General features: G+C 46.7%; 1 protein-coding gene across 1 annotated transcript in view; it reads right to left on the bottom strand.

The window, feature by feature from the left end:
- The window catches only part of C1QL2 (complement C1q like 2), a 58261-nt gene extending 54483 nt beyond the window's left edge, over nt 1-3778 (bottom strand). Inside the window, exon 1 of the mRNA XM_069224336.1 lies at nt 2919-3778. Coding sequence (XP_069080437.1) covers nt 2919-3506 — 588 coding nt within the window. The 5' untranslated portion in view covers nt 3507-3778. The remainder of the gene's footprint in view (nt 1-2918) is intronic.
- Nucleotides 3779-14732: the final 10954 nt, after the last annotated feature.

The raw sequence follows: 14732 nt of genomic DNA, 5'->3' as shown, positions 1-14732 counted from the left end.
CTGGCTAACTTCACTTTAAGTGAAAACATTCTGTTCTTTCATAAGGAGCACATCCGCACACAAAAATGTTTCTTTAGGCACCATGGACTACTATGACAATGTATTCTTTGGAAGACCAGTTTTAGGGTCGAGCGCGCAAGCGCACTGGCCCCTGTTGTAATCACTCTGTGGGATTTTAACCACGCCCATCAGTTTGGTTGGATTGTGGGCTTGCCTTTTAAAATTTGCTTGATTTCGTTAGTGAAAGGCATGCATGCGTCATGCCTTTTCTGGTGTTTAGCCCTCCTCTTTAGCACCGGTAAACTACTGAAAACATATGAGGGTCTGTGTTTTCCAAAGGCTTCTGGATTACTTTTTATTTTTATTTCCTACACAGAGTGACCTCGCTGGGAAGTAGTCAAGCGCTTTGCATGACATCAACCCTTTTACATGGATAATTGCACTTTTTCCGGTTCTATGGATAATTGTACTTTTGCTGATAAGTTTCACTGCGAGCGAACTTTCCTTTTGTGTGTCTCTTTCACGCTCATGGTGGACGTCAGCTCGCTTATGTGAAACCGTTTTATGCGGCAAGGAAAGTCCGGTTATGAGTTTGCAATGCTAATAGTGCTAACTTTAGCAAATGCGAAACCCATTACATTGCAAATGCTTAATTTCCTTTTAGTCATTTTTTCATATTGGCCAACGCCTGGCAGCTTCTTCAACGATAACGTTTTACAAAACTAAATAAACATTGACAAAGCAAAAAGGTCCCCAGACAACGCCAGACCTATTGACTTTACAAATGATTCGTAGTAGTAGCAGCGGCAGTATTAGTACTTCTTACGTGCACCAGACATACAACTGCTACGTGCAATGGTTTCTTTACTCAAGACATTTAATAGAGTCTAGTTGTCCGTAAAGATACACAAACTCCCCAACAGTAATGCTTAGTAAAAGATCAGAACTGTTTTGATAACGTAATTTGCAGCAAATACACCAAAGGGAGAGCTTCGTTGTTACCTCATTACCGGCTCGATTCCCAAAGCATTTGCACACCAAACGGTCACTTAGGTACGCAACAAGCATCCCCTGCAGGGCTGGACTGGCCATTGTACATCCTCAACTTTGATCAGTGGGCTGCAAACTGGGAGTTTTCGTTAAGGGCTGTACTGACCCATGAACCAAATATGAAAACACGTAGCCAGCGATGTTGAAAAATGTGATGCAAAATGCACCTTTAGCGTCATTTTTATCCAACGTTTTTTTGCAGGAAACAACTCTCTGGCACCCCCACTACTACTACAAAAACCAGCTTCTGCACCCTGAGTATAGTAAGAGAGTAAAAGGGTAAAATAAATGGGAAAGGCACTGGCGCACATTATCATTCATTCCCAGTTACATTTGCGACCCCAGATCGGTGCAAAAATAAAACTACAAACATTTGAATGTACCTTAAACATCCACAGTTCTTTCAGAGGATGGTGGGGAGGAAATGTATTCACGTAAAAAATGGTTTGCATATGGACGGGAAAAAAATCACGAAAAAAAAGTGTAGATCAAATTCAGCCAGCAGAAATCGTTGCCTTGCCCATATTTCCATGCATAGTATTTGGGATTTGTATGGACGTCTACGCACAAATGAGGCTACAGTTCCTAGATGTACTCATTTTTGTCTCTGGCGGTATAAAGATGAAGGGGGAGACCTGATGCATATTGAATTTAAATACGGTATTGGAGTCGCATTGGTGGCCTGGTGGTGCTAGTTTTCTGTATTTTTGGAGGTAATTTGCACCAAGGTTCCATTGAGCCCCAAAACACATAGTTGTAAGTGGTGTGCTATTGTGCCCCATTCCTTTTCAAGTCCTCCATGCTGTTTTCTAGCAGTAAAAATATTTTAGGTTATGTATTTTAGGGCCAGATGTAGCAAAGGTTTTTACCCATTATGGGTCTATGGGAAAAAGTGTTCGTACATATGGCCCTTACAGACTAAGCACAACCATTGATTTTACTGCTACAACACACATCACTGATCATTGCAAGAAGAAATCAACCACGAAAAAACACCCATCACTACTTCTTGAAGAACTTCCAGTTTTAGGTAGTTACTACTTGTCCTTACTTCCACCTCCAGTCCCTCACTTCTAACACCCCGCCACAAGCGCCCCCCCCCATCCCACACACACACACACAAACACCCTCCACGGATATGTCGCGTTTGGTAAAAGGCTTGTTAGTTCTTGTTTGCATGACCTGCTTATCATTCCCTCCAGTTTTTGCCCCAAAACTCCCTTTTTCTCCGGTCCCCATTCACTGACTGCCCCCCATACCCCCTCTGCGTCTCCTCACACTTCAGACTCGGCTCCTCACAATTCCCATTCTGCCACCTAAAGTCCCACGGACCCCTGCGCTTCCAGTCTCTGAGTCCAATCCTTTCACTCTTAGATCGCCATCCTTCCACCATTGCCGCCACTCGCGCTTCCTGTCACTGGGTACCATCTCCCTGTACTCCCCCACCTTATGTTCTCCTTACTCCTGCACACTCTGTCCCAACACTCCTCTTGCCTCTTCCCTCGTTCCGCTGTTTTCCCCATCATTCCCCAAGTCTCTGGTCCCCATATCCACAAAACTCTTTGATGACTTTTTAAGTCTTAGGCGCTATATCAACGATTAAAGGTGATCACCCTGTTCGCGTGATGTGTACTGTCACAGCGACCCTCCTATTACTCTCCAATCTCTGCTCCCCTTGTGTCTATATTCTGCCCCCCCCCAACCCCCAAGTCCCTCAGTATCCCTTTACTCCTACTACACAGTCTTGCCCTACTGCCAAGACTCTGTCCTAGCGCCCTTCCTCCCAGCGCCCAGCCCGCATTTTAAGGCGTTGCTCTCCGACCTCCCCAGTTGCGCGCTCCCGCTCCGTCTCGGGGGCCCTCGCTCACCTGTCCGTTCTTGCAGAGGTCTGCCCACATGCTGGTGCCGTCCCCGCCCCTCATCAGGATATGGTAGGTGAAAAAGTAGATTCCGGGCACCTGGCAGGTGAACTTGCCCGTGGACTGGTCGTAGTGATTGCCCAGGTTAGTGACCACGTCGTCAAACTTCAGCACTTCGTAGCCTTCATGAGGGCTCTTCAGCCCCACGTAGAATGCGATTTTGGGACCGCTGAAGGCGGTGGTCACAGTCCCCCCAGTGGTGTCCGTTGTCCCGGCCACAGCCAGTCCTGGGAAGCCCGGTTTGCCCGGGTCCCCCCTTTCTCCCGGGGGACCCCTCGGTCCTGGGGGCCCAGGTTCCCCCGGGGGGCCCTTGGGCCCAGGTTTCCCCGTCCTGCCCTGCTCCCCCTTGGGTCCCTGGATGAAAGGCGGAGGGGGCACGGCGCTCAGGTCCTGGAGCGCCTCAACGGCCGTGCTGCTGGGCTGCTTGGCGCTATACGGATCGCAGATCATGCGGCAGGTCCCCATCATCTCGTAGTGAGCCGAGGCCTTAGGGGGCTGGATGAGGAACGGGATGGCGACGAGCAGCAGTAGCACCATGATGATGCCGAGCACAGCAACGACCAGGCGCTTCCTCTGGAAGATCCGGGAAGCGAGGGCCACCAAGTCCTCTTTGCTGTGCGAAGTAATGGTGGCCGCCTGCGAGTGGTGCCCGCCGAGCAGCGGGATGCCTGGCAGCCCCCGGTGCTGCTGACGCCCAGTAACTTTGCAGTGACCTCAAGCTGAGAGCGCGGTGTCCGCAGGCAGCCTCTGCCTGCCACTGCCGCTCTGCTTCAAAGAGAGGGGTAGGCGGCGACTCATGGTGACAGCACTGGCCCGAGCCCACTAGTGCACCCACTAATGGGACGCACCTGCGAGCAGCGGGAAGGGGTAGGGGGCCGAGAGCGCACGGGAGGGAAGAGGGGAGGGGGCTAAAGAAAGTGACTGCAGCGAGAGTGAGTGAGGCTGACAGCAAACTGATGGTGCGGGGGGGGGGGGGGGGAGTCGGCGGGTGGAAAGATGGATAGAATGAGCGACAACGGATAAGCATAAAGAAAGTAAGAAAATACGGATTTACAAACAGCAAAGCTCAAGGGACGCGAGAAGATACTGAAAAAGGGTGGTGTTGGAGCGAGGGATAAAAGTAACTCGAGGATGGAGAAACTGCTTGACAGAAGGAGAACAAATACAACGCGAAAGAATGACCCTAGTATATTCGGAAGATTAGATAGATAGATAGATAGATAGATAGATAGATAGATAGATAGATAGATAAATAGATAGATAGATAGATAGATAGATAGATAGATAGATAGATAGATAGATAGATAGATAGATAGATTGATTGACTGGCAGGGAGACAGCAAACTGACTGGCAGACCTGCAGGCGAATAGAGAGACAAAAAGACAGACTATGCTCGTGTAAAGATGATTGAAAAAAGTGTCAACACGAGAGAAAAAAAGAGAGAGGAGGTTAGTGAATGAAAACGATTTGAATTAAATGTAGAAACTAAACCAACAGGCATAAAAAGAGGAAATAAGGTGAGAGTCAGAATTTGAAGAGCGTTTAATTAAGGAAAGGGAGCTATGGATTACAAAAACTGGGAACAGTTACGATTCGAAGAGAGAGACATGTATGTAGAAAGGACAGGGACACGAAGATTAAGAGAAAGGAGGCGGCAGACAGGGGCGGTTGGAAAACGAGTTTAGAGAAAGAGGGGCTTACAAGAGATGTGTGCTTTGAGCTGGGCTCTGAGGATTTAGAGACACTAGGGCAGGAGACAGTCTATGGCGTGAAAGAGGAATGAGACTCACAGAAGAAACGAAAGGTAATAGACACTGGAAAGAGACGACAATAAAAAGCGCGCTAGGAATGACACGTGATGGAAAGAGAACAGGGCGAGGGACTTGAGGCTAACTTAAAAACTTAAAAAAACAGGCGAGGGATCCATGTGGAAGGGGCGACCGAGGGGACGAGGGACGGAGACAGGTGTCTTTATAGAAGCTTTGATGGAGAACCGCTCAACAAGTAATGGAGGGAAACACCTACCTCTGTAGAGAGTGGGGATTGTGAGCCAGGAGGTTATCAGGGAACGAAGAAGTACCTGGCATAGACATTTGACGCACATTGGCCAGATGATAGTAGAACCCATGCCAGCCCCATACCGTATACACCGTGTTTAATTTGTATCACGGGCACATTTATGTATTCACTTAACACACAAAGTGCATTTACGCGTATGGATTACTGTCCATTTCTGATAACTGCCATGCAAATCACGACCTAAACACCTAACGCAATACTGATTTAATGCCCCGATTTCATGCCGATTGAATCCTTTCATACTCATGCTGAAGCACTTTTCAAACTGAAGTGTCTCAAAAAGTATTAAACGGATTTACACTAAACAAGCAAAGACAACCGCTTGAGTAAAGTTATACTTTCCTGCTAGTTTTGATGTAACCTCATTTAGTGGTTTTATTCTGCAGAGGAACAATGTAAAACAATACCAAAGTTATGAAGAAAGCACAACAAAAGAAAACGTTTTAAATGTACGTACAAATAATCACTCAGCGTTGTTGCTGGAAGCCCGCTGCCAGCGCTGCCCATACTGGATCTTTTGAATACCAAGGGTGCCTTATCTTAATTCCACAGAATGCGTCTTCCTTCCACCACCCTATACTTGCATGTTATTTTTCACATTTTCCCCTTTTTTCATGATTTCCTATCTTTCTGTTATTTCTTTCTGTCTTCTGTGTGGTTCTCTGCAAGTCTGGTGATTAAAAATAAGATCCCCTCCTCAAAATGAGAGCAGCAACCGGCACACATTAATGAGTGAAGTACCTCTGCACTAGGCTATTGTAACACCGTTACTTCCAGCGCTTAGAAGCGACAACCCTGCCGCACGACGCGCCACATATAAAGCTCGGGCAGCTCGTTAAATGACATTGCTCAGCTTTTTTTGTTTTCCTCGTGAAGAGTCTCTCTCAGGTTGTACGCTGGAGGTTAAAGCTCTGACAGGTGCAGGCGTCGGTCCTCTAAGCTTCCAGTTTCAGTGGCCAGCTCTGTCCTTGTTACAGGTTAGCTTGGGCACTGCACCCCTGTTTGAAAGCGCTCGTGTCCCAGAGTTTAACTTGTCAGCCTTTTTCCTGTCCTGTGAGCCTGAGACCTCGGTCCGTTCTCCTGAGATTTTAACACGAAAGAAACGAGCGCTGTGGAGACTCACTGTGAGGAGGCGTAGAAATCAATGGTTTTGCATGTGCAGTGTCACAAATACTCAAGGTTTGTGAAAGGCAAGTATAACCCCTAATATAAGCAATCAGTTACTACCCAGCCTGGCAAGGGGCCAGCTGTTTTCTTGCATGGATGGGGCCACGGCACCCCTTGCTACGCCACTGTTTCACCACACGCCAGTGGCAGCTCCTCCATTCGGGTGGAGGAGCGTCACTCCCCCGCAAGCAGCGATAGCTGCAAACCTTTACAAGAAAATGATAACAAACTGCATTTATTATCATTTTCATGTAAAGTGGCGGGGCCACAGGGGGGACGAGCTCACCCTCAGAGCGCATGTGTGTTTGGCCGGCCGTCTCAGGCCGGCCAAACACACTTGCGCAGTAGGCTGTCTCCAGCCCAGCAACACAGTTGCCGGGCTGGAGAGAGCATGCACAGGCCCCAAGTCTGCCTGGGAGCGCCCTGGCTGGGTACTCCTAGCCAATCCTGATGCTGCTCTGAGCAGCGTCAGGATTGGCCGCAGGGCAGGCTGGGAGCCTGTGCATGCAGCGACGCAGCAGAGGAGACAGAGGAGCGGAGCAGCTGGGTGGCGTTCAGGTAAGTTGTTTTTGATCATTTATTGTTTATTCTTCCCCTCCGCACGCCACCCTGCCCCTTCCATGCCCAGCGAGCCACGCCTTCCACACAGGCCTATCGTACTATTGATAACCACATGAACAGGGTGCTCCCCTCAGGCTGCAGAGATTACTCGAAGAAGAAAGCGAGGTTTTCTTTTCCTACTGCCAGTAGCTAGCTACAAAGGGCAGGCAGATTATACAGAGGGAGATTACCATAAGAAGAGAAAGCATCGCATTCACAGCGCAGACATGTTTTTCACGTGTACTCAGAATACTTCCGTTCTGAAAATGCTCTGAGCCATGGTTGACTGTTGAATATTGCACTGATAGCACCCACAAATCTACTTTTTCGGTAGTTGTGGACTGTAACACCACATAATGTATGCTATATTATTTTGAACTTTTCTTATTCTAGTCATATATATAAATACACATATATACATATTTATATTATATATCTCTATAGTTATTAGCAAAATAAAAAATGTTTTTTCTACAGAAACAAGGTCCTAACTATAATTACCTAGTGATGACCGCCACTAGGTTATTTATAGGTATATATATATAATTTTCACAATATTGGTGTTAAAGAATGGTTTCGTGTAAAGCAACCCACCCGTTATCAAGGCGTTGTACGCCAAAGTTCGTTGGGTGTGACATCCATTATGTGGCTAGTGTTTCAGTGAAACTGAAATAAAGTGCACGCTAGTTTGCACGTTTAGGAGTGCATATGTTCTTTCTGTGGGAGAAGCAGAATTATTTAAAGTAGGAGTTGATGGGGTACCCAACCCGCAGACAAACTGCCACCATCAGGACTTCGTGACACCTGTGGCCCAAGTGAGGATATATGTATATATGTGAGCCTAACAATAAAATCCTTGTAACCTGTGATCTTTTAAGTGAATTTCCATGTGTTTTTAAAATCTATTTCCTAACTATACCTTCCCTGCAACCTTTGATATATAAGTATAAATATATATAAATGTGAGAGTGGGAGTCTGAGTAGGTCTGTGAGGGTGTGTAAGTGTGAGTGGGTCTGTGAGTTGGTCTGTGAGGGTCTGAGTGGGGCTGTGAGTGAGTGCACAAGGGTCTCAGTGGGTATGTGAGTGGGTGCAATATTGTCAGAGTGGGTCTGTGAGTGGGTGCACAAGGGTCTGAGTGGGTATGTGAGTGGGTGCAATATTGTCAGAGTGGGTCTGTGAGTGGGTGCGTAAGGGTCTGAGTGGGTCTGTGAGTGGGAGAAAGAGATTTGAAAAGAGAAATTGAGAGAGAGAGAAAGCGAGTGAAACTATTATAGAGTTTTTTAGGCTTTGATGAATGATATACCTATTTCTGGACAAATTGAAAGGAAAAATGTGTTTGTCAATTAAAAAGAGTGAGATCACCTTTCAGTATTAACCTTAAACTTTTTAAGTTTAACAAAATGAAAGAAGGTAAATGACCACAGGCACATCTGGAGTAGAACCCTCAAGTTTCAGTGTGGGTCTGTGACCTTAACCTTTAATACCTAGGTGAATCCTTACTATGATTCTTCTAGACATACCTATGACTGTCAACCGAAGCATGTGATTGGAAAGAAATATGATTGTTCCATCACTAGGAAGGTTTAGCAGTCAAAAAGCTAGTAAATAAACAAACACACTGCCACGTGATACTAAGATTTGACAGTGCACCCTACTGAGTGACAGCACAAGACCTTGACCATTAGGCTGGAAGTGACTATGTTGTGCTATCCATCCAAACATAACTGTAATATTCATGGTAAACATCTTGCTAGTCTTACTCTTTGAAGTCATTGCATGGAGAGGCCATTGCAATGACAATCTCTCTCTCTCTCTCTTGGGATGGAAGAGAGAGAGTGAAAAGACCGCGGGGGAGCCTCAAGGCCCTGCGGTCCTACCTGGCTCCCCACGTCCTTCAGGCGCCAACATTGCTCCCACAGGCAGGGAGCTGCTTTAAATAGCAGCTCTCTGCTTGTGGGAGCAATGTTTTCATCAATTTCCCTGCACGCATGTTTGCGTGCAGGGAAACAGATGAAAACTCCACTTTCTGACAGCAAAAACTGTTTGACAGCTCTCACTGTCAGAAAGCAGACTTTGTTTGCTTTTGCTTGGTGAGAACTTGGCGGGACCCACTCAGACACTCATGTACCCACTCAGACACTTATACACCCACTCACATACCCACTCATACACTCATGCACTCACTGGCAGACCCACTCAGGCACTCAAACACCCACTCACAGACCCACTTAGACACTTACTAACCCACTCACTCACTCAGACACTCATGCACCCACTCACAGGCCCACTCCCACACTCATTCACCTGCTCATACACTCATTCACCTACTCATAGACCCACTAACACTCATGCATCCACTCACAGATCAACTCAGACACTCATGCACCCACTCACAGACCCACTCAGATACTCATGCACCCACTCACAGACCCATTCAGACACTCACACACCCACTCACAGACCCTCTTAGACACTCATGCACCCATTCACAGACACCCTCAGACACTCATGCTCCCACACACAGACCCATTCAGACACTCGTGCGCCCACTCACAGGTCCACTCACATACTTATGCACCCACTCACAGACCCATTCAGACACTCATGCACCCACTCAGACACCCATTCACCCACTCATAGACCCACAAACAATCATGCACCCACTCACAGACCCACTCAGACACTCATGCACCCACTCACAGACCCACTCAGATACTCACGCACCAGCTCACAAACCCACTCAGACACTCGTCCACACACTCACAAAGCCATTCAGACACTCATGTACCCACTAACAAACCCATTCAGACACTCATGAACCCACTCACAGGCCCACTCAGACACTCTTGGATCCACTCAGACACTTGTGCACCCACTCACAAGCCCACTCAGACACTCATGCAGCCACTTACAGAGCCACTCAGACACTTATGTACCCACTCATACACTCATTGACCTACTGACAGACCCACTCACAGACTCACTCAGACACTCTTGCTCCCACTCACAGACCCATTCAGACACTCGTGCACCCACTCACAGGCCCAGTCAGACACTCCTGCACTCACTAAGACACTCATGCACCCACTCACAGACCCACTTAGACACTCATGCTCCCACTCACAGACTCATTCAGATACTTGTGCACCCACTCATAGGCCCGCTCATGCACTCACTCAGACACTCCTACACCCACTCACAGACCCACTCAGACACTCATACACTCACTCACATAGCCACTCGCGCACTCATTCATCCACTCGCAGACCCACTCAGGCACCCATGCAACCCACTTGCAGACCCACTCAGACACTTGTGCACCCACTCACAGGCTCACTCAGACACTCATGCAATCACTCACAGACCCATTGAGACACTCATGCACCCACTCACAGAACCTCTCAGCCACTCATGCACCCACTCACAGACCCACCCAGACACTCATACACCCACTCACAGACTAACTCAGACACTCATGCACCAACTCATAGACCCACTCAGACACTCACGCACCCACTCATAGACCCACTCAGGCACTCTCACACACCCACTGACCTACTCAGACACTCATGCACCCACTCAGAGACCCACTCAGACACTCACTCACCCACTCACAGGCCCAGTCAGGGACTCATGCCCCGACTCACAGACCCACTCAGACACTCGTTTCCATGATCTCTCCACAAAGCAAAGAAGCTCTTGCAATGGGTACTTATATAGGTATTTCATGTAACTATAAGTTATGCCCTAAGGTATCTCTAACTTGAGCCCTCACCATGCACAGTTTTCTCATTAGTAATTTTACTGCAAATGTTTCAGTGATATTATCAGTGATGTCAAAGAAGATCTTGTGAGTGATGTAACACCTAGTGTGATTAGCAGGCATTAACGAGACCATGAGTTATGGTTGCTTGAAATAACTCTAACTATAACAGCTGAATTTCTATGGTTTTGCATGTTCAAAATGTGATCCTAACTATAATGTTTGTTTTTTAAGTGAATTTCTATTTTTTAAGTCTATTTCCTAACTATAACATCCCTGTAACCTTTGTTTTTTTCAGTATATATATATATATATATATATATATATATATATATATATATACACAAAAAAAAATATATATATATATATATATATATATATATATATATATATATATATATATTACCTAGTGGCGGTCACCACAAGGTAGTTAAGTTATAAATAGGACTTAGGGCCAGATGTAGGTAGCATTTTGCATGGCCCAAACTGCGAAACTCGCAGTTTGTGCCATGCAAAATGCGCATCGCGATGCTCATTCCCATTTTGCGAGTCGGTACCGACTCGCAAAATGGGAATGCGACTCGCAAATAGGAAGGGGTGTACCCTTCCTATTTGCGACTCGTACCGTAATGCTAAATTGCTTTGTGACCGCGAACGCGGTCACAAACCAATTCGCAGTTACCACCAGTGTCACACTGGTGGTAACCCATTCGCAAAAGGGAAGGGGTCCCCATGGGACCCCTCCCCCTTTGTGAATGTTGCCAGAAATGTTTTTTCAGAGCAGGCAGTGGTCCGATGGACCACTGCCTGCTCTGAAAAAACGAAACCAAATGGTTTCGTTATTTTTTTGTATTGCAACTCGTTTTCCTTTAAGGAAAACGGGCTGCAATTAAAAAAAAAAAACTGCTTTATTTAAAAAGCTATCACAGACATGGAGGTCTGCTGTCTCTAGCAGGCCACCATCCCTGTGAGTGCAGGGAATCGCAATGGAGTCGCAAAAAGCAACCCACCTCATTAATGTTAATGAGGTGGGTCTTTGCGACTCCATTGCGATTCGCAGACGGTGTCTGAGACACCGTTCTGCAACTGAATTTGCGATTTGGAAATTGCGAGTCGCACCGACTCGCAATTTCCGAATCGCAAAATCTGAAATTGCTACATCTGGCCCTTAGTTCCTAAAGAAAAAACAGTTGTTTTGCTTGCCTACATCTTTGGTGTCGCTTGATGAATCTTTTCAAAAGTTGCACAAAAAGTTAGACAGTCACGTGCACTGCTGTCTGGAAAATTTCAGGGTGATCCCTCAAGCGGGGACTGAGATGAAGGGGTAAAATTTAGAGCTTTTCCAATGTTAATTCCAATAGAAAAAATTGAACAGCGATATCGCAAAAACCACTGGGGAATTACACTAAATTTGGCAGAAAGAGCTCTTGGTCGAGAAAGAGCCCTTTTTGTTAGTTGGTGTAAAGCTGTTCAGTAGTTTTTGAGAACTTTTTATAAAATCCAAATTAGTATATAAAGGGACGCAAAGGATGCACAACCCTTCCCGATCTCGTGCAGAGATTGATTGGCTGATAATACTTCAACAACAGAAGTGTTGTCAGCCATCTTGGGACTCGGCTGACCACCACCACCTCGGGCTATCTTCACAGGGCCCCCCTCTTGTAGCCTCTGATGGCCCTGGTGAATGCTATCGCCCAGAGCCAGCTCCTGCTATGTCCCGGGGCTGCCAAGCCACAGTAAACACTCTGCTGTTTGACAGTGGGACCTTTAAAGCAGGCCCGCTGTCAAACAGCAGAGCTTTAATCTCTGTCTCCTGCAGGCATGCTGGGGACAGAGATGAAATGCTTCAGCAAGCAGGGAGCTGCAGTCAAAGCAGTTCTGTGCTTGTTGAAGTAATGGCACTGCAGGGGAAACCTTAAGGCTTTCCCCGCAGTGTCAGGAAGCCCAGAAAGTGCAATTAATAAAAAATATTTATTAAATAAATAAATATGGACTGCGGGGGAGCCCTTGAGAGCTCCTCCCTCTGCAGTCCAAGAAAAGCCCATAAAGGGCTTAGCATTTAAAAAAAAAATCCCCATAGCTCAGTTTGAAGGTCGCAGACCTTCACACTGAGTTTTGGGGTTTGAGTTCAGCTGGACGAATTTTTTTTTATAAGAAAATTATTTTATTTAAAATAATAAATACCTTTTTTTAATTTTAAATTGAGAACAAATATCTCATTCTAACTATTAGATATTAAAGCCTAAAAAACTCTATCTCTTTCCCTCTCACTTTCTTTCTCTCCTTCAATCAATTTCTCCCTCTCAGACACTTACGCACCCACTCACACCCTCATGCACCCACTCACAGACCCGTGCATCCACTGACACACCCACTAAAACACTGATTTGTGCCCTCTCACACCTAGACAGACAATCTGACAGCCACTCTCACCCTAGATGCACCGTCTCACATCTGTTCTCACACCCAGAGAGGCCACGGCCAACTCGCACCCCACATGGCCAAAGGCCTGTGTACAGCATAGGGTTGAGTGGTCAGAGGGAGTTGGCTGCAGGGTCTGGCTGCAGGCCAGGTCTTGCGGGCAATCTCCCTTGCACATGGGTGAAGGCTGTGCACAGTGCAAGTTTGGGTGCTTAGAGGGGGTTGGCCACTGCTGCACTATAACTTGTGCCCTAAGGTAACTATAACTCGCGCCCTCATCATGCACTGCTAATTAGCCGACAAATTACCGCACCCATGACATCTTTGATAACATGCTTGATAATATCAATGCAATATTTGCAGTAAAATTGTTTAGGAGAAAACTGTGCATGGCGGGGTCACGAGTTATAGTTACCTTAGGGCATGAGTTAGGGACTTAAGGTAATTCTAAGTATAACTGCTGAATTTCTATGGTTTTGTATGCTTGAAATGTGAGCCTAACTATAACGTCCCTGTGGCCGGGTGACGCAAGGAGGACACAAAGTCAGTGTTTAACAGTTCAGGTGAGGTTTATTTTATTGTGCAAAAAAAAAAAATATTTGGTACTGTTCTGTGTCCTATTCTTGTGACAGCTGCGGTTCAGGTTCTCCTTTCCTTGTTTCTCCTCTTACAGGGCTCCCGGGAGGCACATGTGAGAAAACACAAGGTAAAGTACTGGTAAGTAGGTTATCCTAAATACAGGTTTTATCTTTTCCCTTCCGTCTTTCCTGTCTTTCCTTTTCCCTTTTTCCTGTCTATCCTTTCTGTGTCCTTCTTTTCCTTTGGTCTTTATGACGTGGTGGGAGTTTTCCCCTCTCTCTCTCTTGTTCCCTTTTCCCTGTCGCTTGTATCCTGTTTGCTTCTTTGAGTTTTCTCTCTTTTGGTCTTTCTGTTTTTCCTGTGGGTGTTAGGGATTCCTTCCCTCGTTTTTCTTACTATTTCTGGCTCTCTTTATTGGACCTTTTTCTGTCTGTCTCCGTTTCTGTGTCCTTTCCGACCTCTCTTTTCCCTTGCTGTCTTTCTTGTGTAAATATCGTCCTTCTTTCTTCACCCCTCCCCTTGTTGTGCTGTCCCCTCCACCACACCCCTTACTTTGTGTGCAAAAACAAAGTCCCAAAGCAAAAATACACTTCCCTCTATTGTGAAGGCTGGGTATTTCCTTCCAACCTCCCCTTCTTTTCCCCTTCCCAAGAGTGACACGCACCTGGAGAGGCCATGCTTCTCCTGAAGCATGGCTGGAAAACGCGCTGGGCGCCTCCCACGCCGCTGGCGTTGTTCTGGGGCTCTCCTGTGCTGCATCCAGCGTCCTTCTCCGTATCGACAGCTCCTTGGCTCCGTATTGGTTTCCCTGTCGTCGTCCTCGTGGCGGTCCTAGGCTCCTCCGGCTCCCCGACGTTCGACTTCTTCTCTGTGGCAGTTCGTGTTTTTATCCCCAAAAGGGCGCAAAGTTGATGCCCCTGCCCTTCGGATCCCAGAAGTCGAAGGGGGTTGGTCGACGGACCTTCCCCTCTGGGTCAGAGGCAGCAGAGTCAGTCCGTGCCGCAACCACAGGCAGGTCTGTTGTTTGCGACAGCCCGTCACAGTCCCTATAATCTTTGTTTTTTTCAGTCAATTTCTATGCTTTTTAAAAATCTATTTATTAGATTTTTGTTTTGCCTATAACTGTGGCGCCGCTTAATGAATTTTCACGAA

The sequence above is a fragment of the Pleurodeles waltl genome, chromosome 3_1 (assembly GCF_031143425.1).
Source record: "Pleurodeles waltl isolate 20211129_DDA chromosome 3_1, aPleWal1.hap1.20221129, whole genome shotgun sequence".
In the NCBI taxonomy this organism is placed as follows: Eukaryota; Metazoa; Chordata; class Amphibia; order Caudata; family Salamandridae; genus Pleurodeles; species Pleurodeles waltl.
The sequence above is the reverse complement of the archived record's forward strand: the minus strand, read 5'-3'. Positions and strand labels throughout refer to the sequence as shown.